Source organism: Phyllostomus discolor, chromosome 8 (assembly GCF_004126475.2).
Source record: "Phyllostomus discolor isolate MPI-MPIP mPhyDis1 chromosome 8, mPhyDis1.pri.v3, whole genome shotgun sequence".
NCBI lineage: Eukaryota > Metazoa > Chordata > Mammalia > Chiroptera > Phyllostomidae > Phyllostomus > Phyllostomus discolor.
Genome location: NC_040910.2, coordinates 20,616,361 through 20,640,445, shown reverse-complemented (window position 1 = coordinate 20,640,445; position 24,085 = coordinate 20,616,361). Strand labels below are relative to the sequence as shown.

The window sequence follows — 24,085 nt, the reverse complement described above, 5'->3', positions numbered from 1 at the left end:
GACTGAACGACATTGCTCTTTTTAAGTCTTTATTTTCCTTTTGTGTACAAAATTGTAACCCTGTCACCAGGACCCTCGTTGCAGAGCTGTGTTCTAATAGAAATGATCTCATTGAAAGCACCCATGAAACATTAAACATTTTCTTTTTGGTCTAGAGTCCAAGATATGCCAGCCTTATACAGAACTCCATAAAAGGGAGAATAACAATGTTACAAGTCTCCTAGGTCCTTAAAATGTCAGTGCTACAAAACTCTAGCCATACATACAGAGACATTTATGGCAACTCAGTCTGTAAAAGAAAAAGACGAGGGAGCCTAACATGGCTGTGAATGGAAGTCTGCTTTAAGAATGAGGGCCCAATCTTCTGTGGAATACAAAGAAACTGATTTTCAAAGAGGAAGAGGTATAGCTGTATGTGCTAATGAGGATAGAGCGCTAGGATGTGTGACTACATGGGCGAAATAACAAGGAGCACCCTAGTGTTCATACACCAGAGTATTTGATCAAAAGCACACCCACACAATCAGAAAGACTTCAGGAAGGAAATGGAAGAAACTGTTAACCTTGTTTGACTCTGGAGATGTGGTCGTGTGAGAAGCCTGGGGGTCAAAGAGATGCTTGACTTTCTTATTTCTTATTTTAATGTGCTCCGTGTTGTTGTCCTATTTCTGCATCTTCTTCCAAAAGGCCTTGCACATCCCTTAATCCTCCCAGTCACCTCCCAAGGAGGCCAAGTTGGGCAATTTCTTATTCACTGAGAAGTCAACAGACGCACAGTGGGTTGCTCGGGGTCACAGACCCATTTACTGTTCCTTCATGGACTTGCGGCCAGGCATTCGGAGTTTGAGTCGCACTGTCTCCACTGCATGCGCCACAGAGCTGACCTTCTGTTTGGGTGGTGGGTGGGGGTGGGGGGAGGTCTGCAAAAGACCCAGGTGTCAATAGCCCCCTGGGCTCTGCTACATGTGGGTTTTATGAGGAGAGTGCGGGATACCCCTGTGGGTGAGCAGAGAGCTGATTAAAATGGGTCTGTTGCTGGGAGGATTGGATTCACTAACCTCTGAAAAACTTCCCAACTGTAAAACTTTAAGTGTTTCGTTCTTTTTGTTTAATATACCTCAAAAGTATTTTTAGAAACTTAAGACCTTACCCTGTATTAACTAGTTGGATTTTTTATAACATCTTGTCATCAATCTTTATCACACTTATTGTATCAATGTATTAAAACTGATTGTGTGGTAAAACCAATCCCTGCCCCTTGGTTTCGATAGTAAGTTTGAGCACTAAGCTGTTTTTCTCTCTCCATACGTGACTATAGGTAAATCTCAGCCTAGTCGCCACCTGAGTGATTACACATTCAGAGGTTATTCAGGGTCTGCTGTGGTCCAGGAACTAAGCCTTTCCTGATCATAGAGTTCGGTTACAGTGTCCTTCTTATTCAATGGGCCTAATTAGCATTAAATCTAACTCCTTCCAGTTTTTCCTATGTGCGTCATAGTTTCAGTGTTCCTGACATTTAACTCGGTTCCAGTATTTAAGAGTGTCCATCCCCTGTTCCCCAAGAAGAATTTAACTCAAGGCTGGGAGGACCCAGAGAAGTTGAACTCAACACACACACACACACACACACACACACACACACACAGTCTCCAGCTGGGATCTTCCCCTTCTTCCTGTGGCTTCACTTCCTCTTCATCTTACATTTAATGTAAGGCAGTGGGAACTATAGGATGATTTCCCCCTAGCCTGCTATAGCTTTAGGGAATGCCTTGGAAAAGGAATCATTTAGCTTTTAATTTTTCTTTACTTTTGAACTATTGTTATTTTGTCTGATTAAGGAAAATATTCTTAATTCTAGTCGTCTATTTTACAATATAAAATGAGGGGGGGGAATAATGTTGTCACTTATGGTTGTATTCAATATAAATACATTACATAACAATTAAATAATTTGTAGTCCTTATGTTAAGCCACATGTAAGAAAACTCAGTAGAAAGATGATGACAAATTATAAAACAGACCCTGAGTTCTGTCTGACTGGTATTTCTGAATTTTAAAAACTGTTTACCGAGCTTGGGATATAAAGATACATGATGAAATAGTTCTTGTTTTCAGGGAACTCAAAAATTGAGTGCACTTATAATCCGTGGCAGGAAGTGTATTAATAATCACAGTAATTTATGGAGCACCTGCATTATGTGTTGAATTCCCATAACAGACTTAAGATTTACAGAAGAAGGAAACTGAAGTTCAAAGAGGTCAGGTCTGCCAAAATTACGTGGCCAGTAAATGACAGAATCGAGATTGTTGTCAGTGTGAGTGGTCATAGTAGGGCTTCCCGTTGCATCATGCGAATGCATCTTAGAAGTACACACCTGTATTTTATAAAGCACAAAAATACTTTAGAAATTTAAAATAATAATAATAACATATGTTCCAGCTTGTGGTTGTGAACTAACACAAGGCTAGGAATGAGCGCGCAAAAATGGGACTTGAATCATTTGAAAGCATTTCCACTGCTTGACTAATAACCGACTAGGAGACTGATCATCCCTATTCAGATTGATAATTGGATGGTCCTGGGAGCCTTGTGACACTTCAGGGCCAAGATTTTTATTGTTACCAAAGTAACATGCTTTTTAAAATAAAGCAGCATAGAGTCTATCACCAGACTGAGATGAAAAGCAGCCACCGTGGCATCACCTGGAGTCTGACGTTTTTAAATGATTTTCTCCATTATTATAAATATCAATATGTCTCAATTTATAATTTTAAACATTATCTCTCAACTTCCTGTTATAATAGATATGCGTTTAATATTTTGACCTTTATATGTCCAGTTCTCTCTCTATATTCATTCATTGGTTTTCATCTTATTAATAGTCAGTGTTCACATTATCTGATGCTATAAATGTTTACTTCAGAGCCATGTCTTACCCATATTCCCTTTCTTACCCTCCCCCTGTTCCAAAGTTAATGGTTTATCTTTCCTGTTTGCTCACCCAGGTCGCTACATCCACGGTCTTCATTCCTTGTCAGTGCCCCAGTAGCTCTGTCATGCCCACCCATCTTTCCCCCCACCCCAGATGCCTCTCCTGTCAAATATTCTGTCAAGTCCCTGTTGTTCCCAGAGACCTGTCCTGCTGCTCTCTGCCCTCCCGGTCTAGCGCCGACCGTCTGCATGGGCTGTCACGCCTTCCGCAAAGCTTCACCTTGCTTTGCTGCTCTGCTGAGCTGAGCCCATGCTGCAGACCCCATGCCTCCCTCCCAGTGTTCTCTTCCAGTAGGAAGAAGTGCCAGGAAAAAGTGCCAGGGAAGTAAATTCTCTGAGTTCTTGCAGATCTAAAAATGCCTTTATTCTACTCTCACATGTGATTTATACAATGGGTGGTACGGAAGTTTAATTTTTTTTAAAGAATTTTGAAGGTATTGTTCTGTTACCTTTTAAAACTGAGTGTTCCTGTTGAGGAGCCGAGTGCCATTGTGATTGCATGTTTTGTAAATGATTTGGTTTTTTCCTTCTTTGTGGGGGTTCTCAGGTGGTTTTCTTTATCCCTAATGTTTAGAAATTTTGTGATTATATACTGTGATGTGGGTATTTCCTTGTGCTGAGTACTTGGTGTGCTCTTTTAAGAAAGAGGAATCTTTCTATTTTCTTATATTATTTCATTGATAATCACCTCTTGTGTTTTTGTTGTTGTCATTGTTTTGTTATGTTTTCTTTTCTGTTCTTACTTTGTGCACTTTTTTTTTCTCCTGGGCCATATTCAATCAATTGTTGGACGGCCTGAACCATCTTTTGTCAATAATATTTCATTTCCTACTTTCCATTTCTTGTTTTGTGTGTTGGGTTATTTTTGTTTTATTTTTCAGGGAGAATGCCTTAATTTTAACCTTCTGAACTTTCTTTTTTGCTGTAGTTAAAAAAAAATGTTTTCAGATATTGTTTATATTTTTATTTCCAAAAGTTCTTCCTTGAATTTGAGCTTTTCCGTGGCATCTCGTTCTTGATTTATGCGCGCATCATCTTCTGATATCTCTTCAAGGACATTATTTAGAATTAGAATTGTTTTTACATTTTCTTTTGTACTTGCATGTTCTCTGTTTCTCTGAGGTTCATGTCTTCCTTTTGTCAATTTTGCCCTGGTTTTTCATGCTGGAGGCTTTCTGTAAGCAACTGGGGATCCCTGGGGATCCCTGTTGCTATTGGTTCTAAGAGAGACAGTACCATGGCTGTGGACACCTGAGCGGGCCAGAAGAGCTTGCTGACCAACACACTGCTTTCGGATGGAGCAGAAAGGGAGTGGACCACTCTCCAGGATGACATGCAAATGACAATATAGAGAGAGTTTTTTTCCTTTGAAGCGGCTTCATTTCTCCAGGCATAATCCCTTAATATTACTTACTCTGCGCTTGATCATCAGGAATTCTTTTGCCTGGCAGTGAAGAGCAATAGGCAAGGGGACTTGATTGTTCTGTATTTTGAGTTTAAAATAATCTTCCAGCTATTTTCTAACTCTTTCTCACCTCACTGTTTGCCATGCCTTGAGCTTCTCTTTGGATAAATGGGAGCGAATCTGCTTTTCACTCATCCTGATGTCTCTTCAAATGCATTTTAATCTGTACTTTCCTCTGACCCGCTCATGACTAACTACTTCTTAACCTGCTTGCATTTTTCTGGAATTTGTTAACACTTCTCACCCACTCTACCCACTAATATCTTCTCCCATTTCTTTTTAGCTCTATGGACAAATTTCTTATTTTAAATCCTTTTGCTATCATTATAGTAGAATCTCAGGGAGAAGAGGAGATAGAACTGTGTAGATATAACCAGAAGTCATTGCTCTTCTTTTCATAGGTGTTTCTGATAGTGGCTGATACCTTTGTTTTATTTATTTAGTTAGAATTTTAGAAGGGATACCTCATTGTTGGTAGATATTTAAGATACTGTTGAGAGACAGTTTTGAAAAGTCCTGTACTAACTTCTTTAGTATTTGTTAAAGAAATCAGCAAAGATCCTACCTGGTCTAAGCCCCATTTAAACTTTAACATGGCAAAAGAAGTTTCCCCTGGATAGGGCAGCAGAAAACTGCTCAGGACTGCAATGAGCCTGTTCTAAGTCTGACCCGTCTCATCTACAGTGTCTGCTGATGACATTCATCAGGGTAGCAGTCCTGAGACATGGCGCCAGTGGGCTGCCTACAACCAACAGTTGCACAAAGACTGCCCAGGAGCCGTCATAAGAAACTTAAGGTCTTGCAGAGGTTATGTGTAGAATCTCAGTGGATCTGCCTTTATAATTTGGGGTTTTCTTAATCCATTCAGAAATCTTTACCTTGTCCTTTTATTTTGAAACTGAATCATATATTTTTCTTTATATCAAAAAGACCCACTTTTTTTTAACTTGACATAGGCATTCCATAGAACCCCCGAAGTTGTAATGTTGTGAAAATAAGGGTGGTTATGGCTAGAGTAGAAGAATAAGACATAACTTTGACATCTTGGCCGAGACTTTAGTATGACACTGGGGAAGGGCAGGCAGCAGGGGAAGAGAACATTATGAATGTATTATTTTTAGTAAAGTATTTCCATATGTACCTGACTTATGTTCATACTAACAAAACAAACTTTCCACATGGAATTAGTCCTGGGCTCCAGAAGTGTGAAACTCAAGTTATTGTACTGATGTCCCAACATTGATAGTGTTGAAGGCAGCCTATGTACTTCGTGAATGCTAGATAAAGAGTAACCATATACTATTAAGTGGAATTTAAACCAAGAAAGAGTTGATGCTTATTTTACATCATTTTTAAATTTAAAGTTGGAAAGAAAGAAGACTTATCAGATATGCTAACAATGGAAAAGAAAGAAAAAGTATGTCAACTTCCAAGACTCAGTTTCTTAAATGGTAGCATCAAGAGCTGGCTAAGAGTAATACCACCTCTGAAATAAAGATCATTTCAGACTGACAACTCACTTTATCCCTCAGCTAGCCTCCTGGACCTCCCAGTCTTTAGAGGAAAGTGAAAAATAAGCTGGTGATTATGCATTAAGGGGTGCTATATACATAGGACGAGAGGCAGGTTGAAGGAGGATCAAGTACATAGGGGAGCACGAGCTTTCCAGGCAACCGAGAGCTGGGCTTGAATCCTGGCTCTGTGATATATTACATTTGTAATCCTGAACAAATCTTGAGAAGCCAGTACTCAACATATATTAAAGAAAAATGGATAAGGTAGTCCACCAGCCCTCTAAGAGCTCATAGAAGAGACTGACTAATAAATCATTAAGAACAAAGGCTGATGAATGTTATGGCAGAACAATGTACAGGGTGCTATGGGACAGAGAATAGACATCCAAGTCAAATGAGAGGTCAGGGAAAGCTTACTGAATGTGTGAGCTTTGAGAGACCAGGAGCGTGTAGGGGCTGGGATCCAGGCAGAAGCCAGATCATAGAAAGTCATGTGCACATGTTCAACGCAAGTTCTTAAATAGAGAACTGAGTTGCAACATGGGGGTTGGATAGGAGTAGATAGGACTTGCAGAGAGAGATTGGTGAGTAAACAAGCACTCCGAGTGAGAAAGGTCATAATGAATATACACCATTCCAGGTAAAAATGATGAGGCTACAGAACCAACTTGTTCTGGTTTGGTTAGGACTGTTCTAGCTTTCAAAAATTCTGAAAGTCTTATGTCCCAGGAAACGCTCTAGTCCTCGGTCAAGCAGGATGGTTGATCAGCCTTCCTGAAGCTCTGAAGGCAGAAATGAATGAGATTTTAAGTGATACTCAGGAGGCAAAGTCTGTGAGACTCGTAAATAGTCGGGTGTTGCAAGGGTGGTGACAGAACAGGAGAAGTTGAAAACACTAATAACGTTTCTAACTTGGTTGCTGGGGGAGCTAGTTGTACCACCATCCAAGAGAGATTGATTCACTGCATGTGAATTCTTTCAGATCCTGGACTTTTATGTCTACTTTATAGTCCTAGCCAATCATGTGTTTTTTGTATGTGTATTAAGCATGGCAATTTCTTCTCTCAATTCTATAATTTTTATTGTTTTGCAATTTGGGTCTGAAGAATAGATCAATATAAAGTAATCTTTTAGTGGCTCAATCTTTTGTCGATACAGTAAAATAAAAATATGTAGCAATATACAGGCCATATGTGGCAGAATAGAGATGATCTATTTATCCAAAAAACAGATCATGGAGTTTGTATCTTTTAGTTTGTTCTTAGTAAGAAGGGAATGAATTTGATGGTCAATCTCCTAGAAATGGTGCCTTGTTTTTGACATAAATGCCTCATGACCCCTGGTGGCTCACTGGATTTGCTTCTCTAAACATGTCAAAAATAAGTAAATAAATTTCAGGTTACCATTCTTATGAAATAAATTTTAAATGATACCATTCAGAAAAAAAGCCAGGAGAAGAAATAAATGTAGCTAGTCAGCTCGTTTTAAAATTTTTCAACTGGAAATTTGATGTTTATGTGGTTTTTCTTATTCTTTGGATGATGGATAACATTCTTTGATTCTTTTCCAAACCAGCTTGATTGTGCAGGCCACAGATAAAGGGATGCCCAGGCTTTCTGGTACCAGTGTGGTCAAGATACAGGTGACTGATGTAAATGACAATGCCCCAGCTTTCCTTCCCCTTGAAGCAGTGGAAATTGCAGAAGGTAAGTGTGGCAATTTGGAATAGGGGTTTTGATGAACCTGTGTGGTATTATCTGCCATATTTTCAGCCAGGTGCTGTATTAAATATGAGTACTAATGCTCAACAACATGCAACACAGATAGCGTTCATCTTCATTTTACAGAATAAAGTCTGGATGGTCAAAAGCTAATTAATCAAATGTCAAAGAAGTTCAATGTTAAAGCTGGGATTTGCATTCAGATCAGCAGGAGGGTGGTTCCCCATGCTCACACCACCATTTCACATGGGTTCTGCTTTGTGTTCAGACATTTCATAAGAATGAAACTTACTGTGTGAAGAAGCACATTTGGTTGACTGATAATCATCCTAAAGCTTCTCTGAGAAGAAGCGATCTTAGACTGTGAGCTTTGTCAGTCTTTGCCTTATACTAATGACAAGTAATAAGTGAAGGGAAATGGATATGCATCATACAAGGTCATCCTTTTCCCCTAGTGTAAACTAAACTTCATTATCTACAGACAAAAGTTACCACGTTAGTGGTAAAGGCTGCAAATACCAAATTTTATGTGATATGCTGATTAATCTTAATTGTTTGGGCCTCTGCATTACCAGATGACTCCATGGACCTGAATCCCAAAGTTGCTTGTGCTCAATGGCCCCAGTGGTAAAACCCACCTAACTCTTTATAATTACACGTGCGAATAATATGGTCCCTCACTTGCCTCTCTCCTTTTACTCTTTTTTAAAAATTTATCTATTTATTTATTTATTTTTAGAGAAAGGGGAAGAGAGGGAGAAAAACAGCAATGTGTGGTTGCCTCTTGCATGCCCCCTACTGGAGACCTGGCCTACAACCTGGGCACATGCCCTGACTGGGAATTGAACCAGTGACCCTTCGGTTTGCAGGCTGGCACTCAGTCTGCTGAGCCACACCAGCCAGGGCTCCTTTCCCTCTTAATACCAAACTTATTCCTAACATGTTCTTATCATTATATGTCCCTTTTCTAAACAAATTATAACCATCACCATTCACAGAGGGATGTATTTCAGAAATTTTTATATATAGGGATATCTACACATAGCCTAAATATGCCAAAATATTCTATTAATAAAAAAAGTCTTCAGTTTTGCTTGCTACCAGTTTTGATTGATATATTTTCATGTGCTTTTACTGAAGCACTAAAGTGCATGCATTAACATCAAAATGCAATGGTGCCCAGTACAAATATATCATAAGAACAAACAACATAAACTCAAACATATTGATTGGGGTAAGGCGTGGTTGGCACACATCAAGAATGTTCAAGCTTGAAATGTGAAATTATGAGTCTTATGTACCATGGAATTATTCTCAATACCCTGGCATCTTCTTTCTACCTGTGCCATGCCTATAAGCTTAAAAACAAAGTCCCTTCCATGGCAGTTTAGGCTACAGAAAACATACAGTGTGTGAGGCATTTAGTGTGTCATCTATTTTGTGATTTGGGGGCTAATAACATTAAAAATGTTGTTTTCATAACTGGCACAATGTATAGTTTTTCTATAGCATTGATAACTTTGAGAGTCATATTTTAAGGGAAGGAAGCAATGTGTGTGTCAATCCAAAAGAAATCATTTTGCAAGATAAGCACAAGGCGCCAAGTATTGTATCTATTTCTAACTTCAGTATCCAAGCACATTCATTTCCATCTTCCCTACTTTTCAAAATCGTTTGTTTGTATTAATGTTTTGAGTAATAGCCTTCTCATTACTCATATCCCCTATGAATATATGATTTAGATACAGAAAATATAGAGCACAAATAAGTGGCTCAGAATGTTTCTTGGTCCTGGAATTGCGTTGTAAACATACGATGAAAAATGTAATATAAAAATTGAATATACCCTACCTCCTCAATTCCCTACTCAGTGGTAAACTTTCACTTTTATTGGGCTTATAAATTCTTCAAAGTTTTTGTTTGGTTTATAATGAGCTTTGAGTGAGACGTGATGCCAAGAAACAGCAAATCATGTTGGGCTTCAATTTTTTTTTAAATGTTTGGATTGAACTATTAAAGAAAAGTATTTCAAAGGATGAATTTTAATGGAGACTGACATTGGTCATGATCATTTCAGATTCTTTGCCTGGTGTAGTTGTGACTCGGATATCAGTTCACGATGTGGATCTGAATTCAGCTTTCATCTTCAGTTTCGCGAAAGAGAGTAATCCTGGGACCAAGTTTGCTATTGATCAGAACACTGGAGTAGTGGTGCTGGTGAAAACGCTGGATTTTGAAGAAGCTACTGAGTATGAGCTGCTTATCCAAATTTCTGATTCAGTGCACCACACAGAGGGAGTGCTCGTCGTCCGTGTGTTGGACGTCAACGATAATCCACCAGTATTTTCTCAGGATTCCTACCAGGTAAACAGCTCAAAGAGATGCTGAGACACGGCCCAAGCGAGAAAGCCTGCCATTGTGGGCAGACTAATTTAGACACACGGCGGTCACTGTGTGGAGTGCGTACGTTGATGCTGAGGGTTTTACATCTAATATCATGGAGGATAGGAGTACATGTGACATCGAACATAGCATTCTATGCAGTTTCTTTAGTGTGGATCATATGTCATCATGGGAAACTGTGTCATCGTTCTTCCAGTTTTCAGGGATGGGAGTCCAGTTGTTCATAGCAATTGGAACTTGCTTCTTATTTTCAGAGTCACAGATGAAACAATAAGGTGTCTGGATTATCAGATCTGGGAAAGCATTTCCTTTCCTAGGTATATTTTTAGAATATTTTGGAATATTGATTAATATTTTGAAGAGACAAAGTGTGAACAAGAGTATATAACATGGAAACTTTAGTTTTTATGTTGATAGAAGTAAAAACAATGCTAACATTCAACTAAGTACTTGGAAATGGGCTGTAGGACTCTTGAATGTAACTCATGCAAAGTTTCTGTGTAAACACAAAAGGGAGAGTAACCTAAGGAATGATCTTCTATGAAGGCTTGCTAAATGACAGAATGTAAATAAATAATAATGTATATTGGTGAATGTATTAACTATCTGCTACCACACAGACAATTTAGAGGAAGTTTTTTGTAACAAAAATTGAAGCAATTAATTTTTAAAATTTTTTTTCTGAAATCTTGGACCACTATATAATCTTCTTAATATGTCAGCTCTCTATATGAACATGCCTAATAAAGCCAAGTTCACTGTGTATTTTTCATAAGCAAAATAAACAAAATGGTCTCATGTTTTGTGCCCACCCATCAAAATACTGATAGCCTTTAAGCACAAAGTCCACTTCTCTCTCTCTGTCCTGCAGGTCACCATTCCAGAATCGGTGGCTGCCGGGGGCTCTGTGCTAACAGTAGTGGCCACTGACTTAGAAAGCAACGAGTACATTTCTTACAGAATCCTTTCATCTTCTAAGGAATTCTCAATTGATCCTATGAATGGTGAGTTATTTATGGGGGTTTCAGTGTTTGTAGGTTTGAGTTATAGGATGGAAACCTGAAATAATCCTTTTCAAATGATTGTTTATTATATGCTCCTCAAATACCCCTACCCCTGGTATTATAGATGCCGCCATGTTATTTCTCCTTGTGTCAAACGCTGTGGTACCAAGTCCCAGTGCTGTTTCTCTTCTCTGGCATCTCTGTGGCTGGAAAGCAACAGGAACTGATTAAATGCTGGCAGTGGCTCAGGAGTTCAGAGGCCCCATATAGTGAACAGTCCATCAATCCAAACAAGCACAGTTCAGGTAGTCATCCCAGGCCTCAAACGGAGCAAATAAAGTTGAAAGTTGAGCATATTAATTTAGTTTGGAGGACTTCTTGTTACTGGAGTTTGGAAGCTTCTACTGAAGCCCAGTACGAAAAGTTCAGTAATAGCATCATACATTCAATAAGGACCAAAACAAAAAGAAGAAAATTATTTGGGCATCTTTACTAAGTAAAACACATTGCGGTGTTCTGGTTTATTTGATGCCTTCCAAAGCTCTTTGTGTTTTCATTAGAGCAAGACATTTGTGGCTGTGAAATGCATTCAGGCAAGTGATTTCAGATTAGAACAGTTCAGCACTATGCAGAGAAAGCTGAACAGTGAGTAGACATTAAAGCTAAATCTGATGAAGACAAACAGTTAACAAAGCACTGTTGCTAACAGGGCACACCACAGACAAGAGCGACCTGGACACAGCACAGTGTGTGGTCCCCACCTATGCCCACTGATGCATCACTTCCCAAGCGAGGGCTGATTTTTAAATGACCCTCGGGATGGTGGATATTGACTAGACTTATGTGTCAATTATACCTCCATTTTTAAAAATTTAACCTAAGGACTATTTGAAAGGAGAATTCAGTCACAAATCACCAGCACAGAATCACCCGTGGAATGTACTGGGGAGAAGTAGATGCTGTTGTCACACATATGGATGCATGGCTGCTGTGTGGATGTAAACGTGTGAGCAGTTTGGCCTACCTTCTCCTCCCTCCCTCTCTCCTTCTCTCTCTCTCTCTCTCTCTCTCTCTCTCTCTCATACACACCCCTTACTATGTATTTACTTATTTTTACTTTAATATAGAAATAGATTTAATATCTATAGTTGTCCCCAAAGGATGACAACTGCTTCCCTGGCCACAGCAGATCACAGTGTGGACAGTAGGAGGCGGTCCCTTTGCTGGACATGTGCTGGCGACAGACTGTGCAGTGAGGTATCAGTTAGGTCATCTTTGAAACATTAGCTGGTATCAGCTCGGTGCTGTTCACGGTGGGACTCCACCTGAAATGTGGCATATAAGTGACAGCATCTTGTATTCTTCTTCAGTGACCACACTTAGAAAAACATATTTCTCTTAGAAAAATGTTGTTGAATATAGAGCTGTGAAAATTACATATTTCTATATTTAAAACAATATTAAATATTACTATATTAAATATATTTCATCAGCAAGGGGAAATCCATATGCTGAATTAACCAAGAACTTTAAGAATGACATCTCTATATTAAGCAATAGTCATAACTGTGCATTATCATGTTTACAGCTTTCATTTTGTTATAATTGTGTCAACCAATGTTTCCAGAATAAATGTACAAATGCTGGAATGTCTCTACACATGTGTCTATGGGTAGTAGAATGGGATATATATTTTTCAAATAAGAATACATTTTCTTTAAAAAATAGCAATGGAGCAACTTACTATACAAAAAGAAAATTAAGAGAAATTATAGCAAAATCATCTGCAAGCATCACACATATTTAATAGAGTGAATATCATGAATATTCTGTATGGCTTTTTTAAGCTTTTATTTTTTTAAGATTTTATTTATTTTCAGAGAGAGGGGGAGGGAGGAAGAAAGAGAGGGAGAGAAACATGGATGTGTGGTTGCCTCTTGCACACCCCAAACTGGGGACTTGGCCCCACAACCCAGGCATGTGGCCTGAATGGGAATTGAACCGGAGACCCTTTGGTTCTCAGGCCAACACTCAATCCACTGAACCACATTAGCCAGGGCTTATGTGTGACTCTTAAGAGTTACAAAAGTATACATTTTAATTTTCTATTTGGAGTTAATCTTGGTTGTAACAAGTAATAAATATAACAAATAAGTAAATAATTGGTAAATATTTGATAAATATTTGCTAACTAAATGGATTATGAAAATGTAATTTCACAACTTTGAGATGCTACATCTTGTTTTGCAGGCACGATATTTACTAACAATCCTATATTACTTCTGGATAAACAGTCAACAGTTCAATTTCTTGTTGAAGCCAGTGATGGTGGAATTCCTGGCCTGAGCGCTCTTACCTTAGTGGAGATAGAAATACAAGATGTGAACAATTATGCCCCTGAATTTGCAGTAGAATATTACAATCTTAGCTTGAGTGAAGATGCTCAAATTGGAGGCACGCTCGTCACCTTTTCAACCACTGACCATGACTGGACCCCTGAAAACACACGTGTTGAATATTCCATCATCGGTGGTAATTCACAGAACAATTTCCACATGGAAACTAGTCTCATTCGCTCAGAATATGCTGAGAAGCAAGTTGGTTATCTGGTGCTGCTTCACAGGCTGGACAGAGAAGCAGCTGCCAGTCATAAGCTGGTCATTCTGGCATCTGACCACGGCTGCCCTCCGCTGAGTACCACAGCCATCGTGTCCATAGAAGTGCTTGATGTCAATGACAATCCACCTGAATTCGGCAGTCTGAAATATCATGCCCACGTCAAGGAAAGTACCCCTCTGGGGAGTCACATCACTGTGGTCTCCGCCAGCGACCGTGATGTGGGTTTACATGCAGAAATCGTCTACCACATCATTTCTGGAAACGAGAAAGGACATTTTCGCTTAGAAGAAAGAACTGGCATTCTTTATTTGACTAAACCTTTGGATTATGAAGAAACGATAAAATTCACTTTAACTATCCAAGCTTCAGATGAAGAAAAGAAACATTTTTCTTTTGCAGTTGTGTTTGTTGGTGTCCTAGATGACAATGACCATGAACCTCATTTCATGTTCCCAAGCGTGAACTGTGTTGTTCCTGAAAATCTGCCTGTCTTCTCTACTGTATGTTCTATAAATGCTTTGGATTTTGACACAGGTCCTTATGGAGAATTGACCTATTCTATTTTGTCTCCCTGTTCTCTCACACATGGGGTGTCTCGTGACCACAATCCCTTCCTCATTGACCCTCTAACAGGGGACATTCATGTTAAAGAGACCCTTGACTATGAAAATGACAATAAATATTGCCTCACCGTTCAGGCAAAAGACAGAGGTGATTCAGCAGCCTCTTTAGTGGTTTGGGTGGATATTGAAGGGATAGATGAATTTGAACCCATTTTCACTCAAGATCAATACTTTTTCAACCTCCCAGAAAACAATGTAAGACAGTTGATTGGCAGAGTAGAGGCATCAGATGCAGATGCCGGTATCGATGGCGTCATTCTTTACTCCCTTGAAGCTCCATCTCTCTTCTTTTCCATAAATAAGAGTAATGGAAATATTTATTTGACCAGAGCCCTTCCCCTAATAAGAAGTCATATCAGCAAAGAAGACACCATTGAAATGAAAATAATTGCTCATAGCCCCAAACAGGACTCCAAGTTTGCCTCTTGTACCGTTTTTGTGAATGTGTCTTTTTCTTCAGAAGGAATGCACTTGGCCTTGTCAGCTAGCAGCTTCTCCATCAGCCTCACAGTCTCCTTTTTAGTGTTCCTGTTACTCATCTTCACACTAGTTGTCCTGATTTTAAGACACAAACAAAAAGACACAATCAATAATTACGAAGACAAGAAGGCGTCATCATCCTTAGATATTAGTATAAGACTGAGCAGGGACGCCAGCCTGCTCAAGCCCTTCCAGACAATGAGTGACGGCAGTAAGGAGGCGGTGCCGGTGGACTCCATGCCAGAATGGTTGAGTTTAATAAGTATCATGGAAAAGGACGCTGTACATCTGTACAGGCATTCAAACTCCAGTGGCCACTGTTCTGTGGAAGGAGAGAGTGCAGAAGATAAGGAGATCCAGAGGATAAACGAGCACCCTTACAGAAAGGACTCTGGCTCAGCTCTGAGTGACCGGGAGTCCAGGGTACCGGACTCAGGAATCCCGAGGGACTCAGACCAGCTCTCCTGCTTGTCTGGGGAAACCGACGTGGCGGTCACTGTCGAAACAGCAGAAACCAGACACACACTGGAGGAAGGCGATGGAGGAGAAGGCTGTGGCCCAGCCTACATTCAAAATAATGTGTTACCCCAGACACTGAAGACAAGAGAGGTAAGAGTGGGCATCCTGGCTGAGGTCAGGAAAGAGCCTGTCTTTATTTCGGGTGATCCAGAAACAAGATGTACAGCCCTTTCAACACAGAGAACCTCTGGTCATGATGTCAGAGGCACCTATCACTGGGATTATCTCCTCAGTTGGGAACCCAAGTTCCAACCGCTCGCCTCCGTATTTAATGATATCGCAAAACTAAAGGACGAACATGTACATAAACCTGGAATTCCCAAACAGAAGAAATCATTCGTTTTTCCACCCCCTTTGATAACAGCAGTTGCCCAACCTGGAATCAAAGCAGTTCCACCAAGAATGCCAGCCATCACCCCAGAGCAGGTCCTGCAGAAATACCTGCACTCCCCACTTCTCCATCACCCCAGTTCTCTGCCAGGAGCCATGGCTCCCAGTTTTTCTCCGTCTCTCTCCCTGTTGACGACACAGACCCCTGCCGTGACTCCGCTGTTGTCCTATGGAGAATCGTTAGGAACCCATCTAAGTGATGCATGCCGTGAACTTAAAGCAGAAGATGAAGTTCAAATATAAAACCATTGTGATGTCAAGCACCTGCTCACCACTGGTCATGAATTATTCAACAGAACATTCTTAAGCAAGCTCCTCTCGTCAAGACTGAGTTAATTCTATCTACAAGTGAGTGATATGATTTAGTCAGGGTTTTTAGAACCTCCTCATTTAACTTTCTCAGATGTCAGCCTTAATGAGACGTTACCCCCTCTTTTAACCATTATGGTTTGCTCTCAGGACTCGTTTGTATATGTTAAGTAGTGTATATTCTGTCATACCTGGTTTCCTGTGTGATTAGATTTCCAAAGGACACAGTGACTGCCAACGTGTTTATGTGAAAATAAATGGAAATAAAGTACAGGTGAAGTCCACTCAGTCACATTACCGCTGATTGCACTGCTATATCTAAAACAAACTAGTGAAGACGGAATAAGGAATGAGTGTAGAACAGAAAGTAACAGAGGAGAAATTTGGAAGGCTAATCTTACGTTTTAAAGTAAAGCAATTTTCTGTAGATCTGACATGTTTAGAGATGTGGTTCTTCACTTTCACCATTGGCCATGCTTGTGGGGTTTGGCCATAATTTGAATTTTAATGTAGTGTCTTTTGGAAATTTAATCAGAAATTAAGAATGAAATTTGTTGTAACTCTGTGCCAAAACAAATTATTCTCAATTAAATGAAGCAGAAATGTCTGTTTTTGACAGAGGGCCAGGGGTTGGTAAAAGCAATAAGTGTGTGGTTGGCTGTCACCTAAGACAGGTTTCCTTGATCATCTTTAGAAACAGAATAATGATTTTTCTTCTTTCAATATTCTGTCTTATAACATTGTACGGGTACAGACAGTAAAGTTTGAAGTGATTTGTAGATTTTTTTCATTTTATTTTCTTCTAGATATAGTAACTTTTGGTGAGAAATAATTTATCCACTCAATGTCAGTTCTAAATGTTTGTGTAGATAAAATTGTTATTAGCTAATAATAATTTTATAGAGTAATTTAGCAATATATTTTTAAATGAAGTTTTTTTTATATAAATATTTCTACTATAAAAGCTGAAAATGGATGTCAGAAGTCTTTTTTCCATTTGTTCCTGTTCAGCTTTAACTGATGTTAGATGGAGCAGTTCGGCAACATGGTTAAAATCATTCTGTTTTGTACGGCTACGGTTTCAGAAATATAGTGGTGTCGTGTGGTACTCACATTTCATGCTATATTCTCCTCTCTGGTCAGCCTGGGAATTCATCCAAAATTCTGACCCATCCCAGGAAAGCAGAGCACCTCCTGATGATGATGGCGGGGAGTCATCCATGGTAGGCAATGTGGCCTGTCTTTGAAATAAGAGTTTAAGATCCTCAAGGGCATCTGGTATGGTTTTCTTGGTGGTTAGTGGGGTGGGTGTCCACTATAGAGATATTTCCCTTATTTTTTTTTCAATAGGCCTCATCTGTAAGATTATGTGAGATAACTCGTTTCTCTTTACTGAAAAACATTGCAGGGTGCTGTATTTGGCATCTAATTTTGTAGGTAAATTATTCTAAGGCTTTTTATGCTGATTTGCTCAATTATATATCTCTGCTGACTCTTAAATTGAGAACCAGTGTATAAAGCCACATTGGAACTTATAGGAAACATAAAGGTTTTTGGTCAAGCCTCGGATCCTAGAGAACTGTCACTTAGGCATGAAACAAATATTAAAGGACAATGCGTGTCTCTCCTTTTCTTCATAGCATCTGGGAAAGTCTTCTTGGTTTTCCTAAAAAAATAATTATTTTCTTCCAATATTTATTCTCTTTGACTTCCTTCAAAAGATTACATTGAGCCTACAAAGGAATTTTATACTGATTTTTTCTAATTATATATGGATGCTTGTTTTGCAACAGAATTATTTCTAGGAACCAAGAACATCTTATTGTTTTCAATTAAACAGGTTCTTTATTTACTTATGCCCAAAAAGAGTTGTCCATCTACTCTTCCTTAAGTTATTTGTCTGTGATTTATTATTCCTTCTGGACATGATTCTGCATTTTTAAAAGACATTTAATAAAAACAGAAGACGTGAAGTATTTAGAGCCATTCCTTACCAATAACTAGTGGATTTTTTAATTGATGACTTTATTAATGCTATATCGGATGCCACACCACCACCAAACAAATGCTGCAAGTGGGGTTAAGAGTAAAAAATGTAAACATGCTGGTTAAGTGTTCGCAATAAATCATATGTCAGCCCTTTCAACTGGAGTGGTTTTTTTCCCTAAATAAACAATATAATTTGTATAGTTTTCCTTCACGTCTAATATTAACTTGCCTCATATGTTCTGTGTTACTTTGCTGATCTACACACTGGCTTTAGCGCTCTGGAGGGGGTACAGAACTTGTTAGTGGAAAATCATATTAAGCCCCAAACTCATAAGCTATAAAATAAAAGACAGTTGTCTCTTGTGGAATTTTGGCTGCCTGAAATTCTGGACTTTCTTGTTGGCAGCCTTAAAAATACTGGTGTAAATCAGTACCAAATGGATATCAAAATTCCATGTCCTAGTAGTAATCATTGAATTGGCTTCCAAAACAGATTCCTGGGCAGAGGAGGGGAAAAATGCTGTATCTTCGGGGACTGGATCATTTAACTGTTCTTTGAAAATATTAAAAGGCCCTGTAAACTACTGGCTGCCTGCATGTATCCACCCTTAGTCTATCGTAAAGGTCCAGCTGATGCAGGAGGGGTGTGTTTCCCAGCACCTTTCCCTCCAAGGTCAGTGTCTTCCAGAAGTTACAGTGATGAAAGTTCATTACTAATTTGAAACTTATTACATCCTAACATGTTTTGTTACATTTGTTTTGTTTCACCACTTTACACATTTTTTAACTTAAACTAAAAAAAAAACACTAAGACATAACTAAAAGGATCTAAGATGATCATTTACTTCAAAGCAATGAAGTATATGGAGTGAATATGGTTAGTGGATTTGCACATGATTATTATGGATGAGCTCATTGGGTTTATTTTCACAGTGTGTTTTCATTGAGCCTAAAAGTATAGAGCCATCTGTGTGGTCATAGCTGAGGAGAGTTACTATGGAAAATCATTCTATTCAGGAGCGACACCGATCAGTGAAGTTGTGAGAAGTTGTGCTTATGACCAAAACCACATTCCCGTGTGAGTCACTGAATGGAGGCAGCTTTCACCCTTTGTAGAGTTGGAAGAAGACGAGAGAAGAGAAAATAGAGGGTTAAATCTGAAAAGGAACAGGTTAGGGCAGTCATAGAGAAATGCAAGGAGGGAAAAGGGTAAGGACTTGTGAAAAAAATAATTTTACAATAATAAATGTAAAGATTTTGCTGAGTCATTTTCCCATTATAGGTTCGTCTTGTTGAGAAATCGTTTTTTTAGGAATTTTTTTTCTCCTCCTTCCTTTCTGTTCCTTTCAAGTCTCTTATCTCCATTGCTCCATTGTCTGAAAATTTAGGTTTATCAAGTTGTGAACCTAAAGCTAGGCAACAGTAAACCAAAATACATTTGATCATGGAAACCTGAGTTTCTTTTTTAGTGAATGGTAGAATAAAAAAATTGGAATGATTACCCTGCCTTTTCCCCCCACTCTACATGACTTTGGCATTGAGAGTGACACAATGTTGAGTAGGTGACTTTACACATCTACCAAGTAATGAAAGTTCAGAAGGCAGTTGGAGCAGAATATGGAATTTTAGTACCTTTGTAATCTTGTCTTTTTTCTGGTAGCTAGTCCTTTTTAAAGCTGAGTGCTTGCTCGATACTCATGACTTTATATTAAAATATTACATTTCATATAACTTTTAAACCATAGTATATAATATACATAGTCAATAGTTTAAATATTGTCAATTTAAAGCTATTAAATAGCTTAAATATTGTCAATTTTATTTAAACTCTTGTGTAATAAATTACTTTGATTTCATATAAGTCAAAGAAATGTGTCTATTAGAAACAAAATTATGGCAATGTTAGCAAGATCTAGCAAAAAGTGACTGGAGTATTGAACTATATACCTTCCTCTTATAAACTCAGCACTTGGCTATTTGATGACAACTTAGTACTTCCTACTATTTTGATCTTCATAATGTTCCTCATTTCACTCAATATATTCCTTAACCAAAACTGTGAAGTGAGTAACAGAGAGGGAAATCATACCAAATAAATAGCAGATGCACAAGTGCATCTCTTGAATGAAAAAGCATTATTTTGGTTAGAAAACTAACTACATGGATTTTGTTGTTAGATAGTAAACCCTCAGGGCAAAATCCTGGTCTCAACTTGTATTATGAAATACAGATGTTTCTTAGAATGAATGAGTACATATGTGAACGGGCACAGAGGGTACTATAAAATGAGAGTGTAATACATAGGTCTTGAACCCATTAAGTGTGAATTCTAACATAGTTCTGTGATTTTAGCCAATCACAGGGCAGAGGGGAAGTATAAAGGGCCTATCAAAATACTATAGAACATCTTAGTCAAAGTCAAGGAATTCCTTTTATAATCTGGTTTGTGTTCTCTTTTTCTTTCCTTTCCTCACAATAGACATACATTTCTTGTGAGTTTTAGTCATAATAAAAACAAATTATAGATGACATTCAAAAATACATTGTTTAAGACAGTTATATTACATGGCAAAATGTGCACAGAACAGCTTAAAACATAAATTTTTGTTAAAAAACACTCAGTTTTATTAATGGATTCTTTCTTAAAATAATAAAATGACACCTCACTGAAAAGCCAATATCTTCCCCAATGGAGATACTCTAACCCCTTTGCTGTAAGCCAGGAATGAAAAAATATGTCTAGTATCCCCACCAAAATCTAGTATTGTTCAATTAAACAAGAAAGCAATTAGAAACATAAGAATTTGAAAATACATGGTAAAACTTTTTCTGTTTGTAGTCTATATTACTATATTTCTAGAAAACTCAAAATAATTAATGGAAAACCATTATAAAAATGAAAGAGTTCAGTAAATTTGCAAGATATAAAATTAATATGCAGAAGTAAAGTAAATATACTTCATATAGATGAACAACAAACAGTTATAAGATGAATGAAAGAGAAAAATCTATTTATTTTTATTATTTTATTTTTTCAAGTGGAAGCCACTTTGATTTTGAATTTTTTAAATTGATTTTAGAAAGCAGAAAGGGGAGAGAGAGAAATATCAATTTGTTGTTCTACTTATTTATGTATTCATTTGCTGATTCTTTTTTCATTTTTATTTTATTAATTTTTGAGAGAGAGAATGGGAACCATTGACTCTTTGCTCCACTTATTTGTGCATTCATGGGTTGATTTTTACATGTGTCCTGACTGGGGATAGAACAGGCAACCTTGGCATATCAGGACAGTGCTCTAACCAACTGAGCTACTCAGCCAGCGTGAGAAGACTCTATTTAAAACAGAAATAAAACAAAGTGAAATCCTCCCCAAAATGTGTAACATCTACCTGAGGAAAGTTATAACATCTCCTGAAGGCACAGAGGAAACTTAGATTGTTTTTGAATAAACTCAATACTAGACTCAATGCTAGAATGATATATGTTATTCCTAAGTAAACTTAAAAATTAACGTACTCTTAATATACATACCACTTTTGTTTTCTGTAGTTAAATAACTTCATTTTACAGTTTAGTTTGAAAAATAACCAAAAAAGTATACCTATAATACACTGAAAACATATGAATTCTGTGTGTGTTTATGTGTGTGCAAGTGTGCTCACATGCATTCACCCTACCAGTATAAAAATATGTCATGAGGTTCTTTATAATTAGAATGGGGTGGTTTGGGCACATGACAAGAGACTAATGGAACAGAATAGAAAATCCAGAAATGAATCTAAGTGCATGCAAATGTATCCTGTAATGATGGATCAGCTTGCTGTATACCAACTCTTCTGCTCAGAGTAAGCAAAAACCTGAATAAGAGTGAGGAGAGAAACAGTTTTGTGTATGTATGTGTGCAAGAGACATCAGAGAGCTAACAAGACAGTGCAGACCTGAGAAACCATGGCCCTTGAGAAAACAGAAACTCAGAGATGTATACCTAATATGCTGTGCCACCAACCCCCTTGAAGCTAAGCAGAAAATGTCCACTATAAGTTTAAGAAGCTAAAAAGAGAGATTGCCCATAGTATGTAAATATCATATCAATAATTGTCTAAAAATACAACTAAAATAAAAAACTCAATAAATATGCCAAACATCAGATTAGACACAGATGAAGAGAGGATTAGTAAATTAGAAGATAATTAAAGAAAATTTGTGAACTAAAACAGAGACGTGTTTGGAAAACACTGAAAAAAGAATAAGATGTGTGGAACATGGTTTACGAGTTCCAATATGTGTATAGAATCCCAAAAGGAGAGTGGGGAGAATAGGTAAGAGCAATATTTGGAAAGATGGTAGCTGAGAATCTTTCAAAACTGACATTAAATCACAATTTGAAATATGCTACAAACCACAACATAATTTTTAAAACACAGCTAATCACATTACAGTAAAATTGGTACAAAACAAAATGAAAAATATTTAAAATATTCAAGGAAAAATGACACATTTTCAACACATTTAATGCATATGGAAATATTGGATATGATAAAGGCAGCACATCAAATGAGTGAAGAATTTTTTTTAATAAGTGGGGTTGGGATAACTAAATAACCACCTAGTAAAAAAGATTAAATTGAACATATTAGACCCCAGGATAAATCATACAAATAAGTGCAATTAAATGCTAGACATAGAAATGGAAAAGTCTCCAACGAGAGTCAAAATCCAGAAGCAATGAGAGAAATGAATGGTAAGTTTGACTAAAAAACATTTTGTATGGCATAAATCTCTAATCAATTTCAACATTCAGGAAGATGGTTCTCTGACCCTATGTTCAGCTCTGTGATAAGAGAGGTGGACCTTGTAACTGGTAAACACCTGATGGAGAAAGGCCAGCTGTGGACATGAACAGATGTCTATCACCATAACAACATAAATTAAATACTGTTGTTTGCATTGCATGTGTACCTATAAAACTAATTGGTAAATATACCATATTGGTTAACCAGTTTAAATGCTATGAGTTTACCATGAGTTTACCAGTTTAAATGCTATTTCAAAGAGTGGAGTGTGCTTGTATACTAAGCAAAAGGTTAAAATATTATAATATTAGTAAGTGAATCTTATTTGGTCTTTAAACTTTGATTTTTATATTTCATTTTTAATTACTTTATTTTCTTCTCTGTCATTTCTAGTCTATCATTCATTTTCTCTTCAGCTAATGTAAAGCAAATAATTTGCTTAATGTTTAAAGTAGTTCTCAACAATGACACAAAACTAATTGCACTTTGATTATTTTATAAAGTTTTATTTTCTCTAATTTATTTAAAAGTATGGTTTCTATTTCTTATCTAAAAACTCTGGGAAATCCTGTACCACATGCTAATTACTGAAAGCATATGTGCCTAATTTTATGATATGAACAAATTGAAAGTAATGAAAATAAAAGGCTTCAGATTATTGTCAAATTATATGCTATGTAAAAGGGAAATATGTTAACCTTTGTGAACTTAAATAACAGCCTAATTTTATTGAGTGTTCATTATGTGCCAGATATTGTGCTAAATGTTTTATGTGTACTTTATTTTGTTTAATCTTCATAATGACCCTTTAGAGTAGATGTGGTCCCTTTGTACCAATAAGGAAACCGTGGCTTAAAGAGCTAATAATTGGTGGAGCCTAGAATCCAACTCAGTGGTGTTACTAGAAGCTCTTCTCTTAACTCCATCACTACACCGCCTCACTTGGAAGTTCCTTGAGGATATCTGGTTTCTTTTTTAACCATAAACTTCTATTGGCTCCATTTTAAAAATTCTTTAATATGTGCAGGTCATGTTAAAAAATGACAAAGAGCCATGTGGCAATTGGAAGAGGTGTTTCCTTGTGTTGAGATCTGTGATCACAGGCAATTCATACATTAGGAATTGCTCTACGGATATACAACTAGTATGGTTTTTTCTGATTCTCACCTTTTCTTACACAGGAGAAAACTATTTTAAAAGTAGAACTAATAATATTTATGGCCAAAATGACTCTGAAAGTTGGCACATTGCTTCAGTCTCT

General features: G+C 37.6%; 1 protein-coding gene across 1 annotated transcript in view; it reads left to right on the top strand.

Annotated features, from left to right (window-relative positions):
- The window catches only part of DCHS2 (dachsous cadherin-related 2), a 186,410-nt gene extending 167,935 nt beyond the window's left edge, over window positions 1-18,475 (top strand). The window contains exons 17-20 of the mRNA XM_028521730.2: window positions 7,547-7,677; window positions 9,770-10,056; window positions 10,967-11,099; window positions 13,350-18,475. Coding sequence (XP_028377531.1) covers window positions 7,547-7,677; window positions 9,770-10,056; window positions 10,967-11,099; window positions 13,350-15,973 — 3,175 coding nt within the window. The 3' untranslated portion in view covers window positions 15,974-18,475. The remainder of the gene's footprint in view (window positions 1-7,546; window positions 7,678-9,769; window positions 10,057-10,966; window positions 11,100-13,349) is intronic.
- The last annotated feature ends 5,610 nt before the right edge of the window (window positions 18,476-24,085 follow it).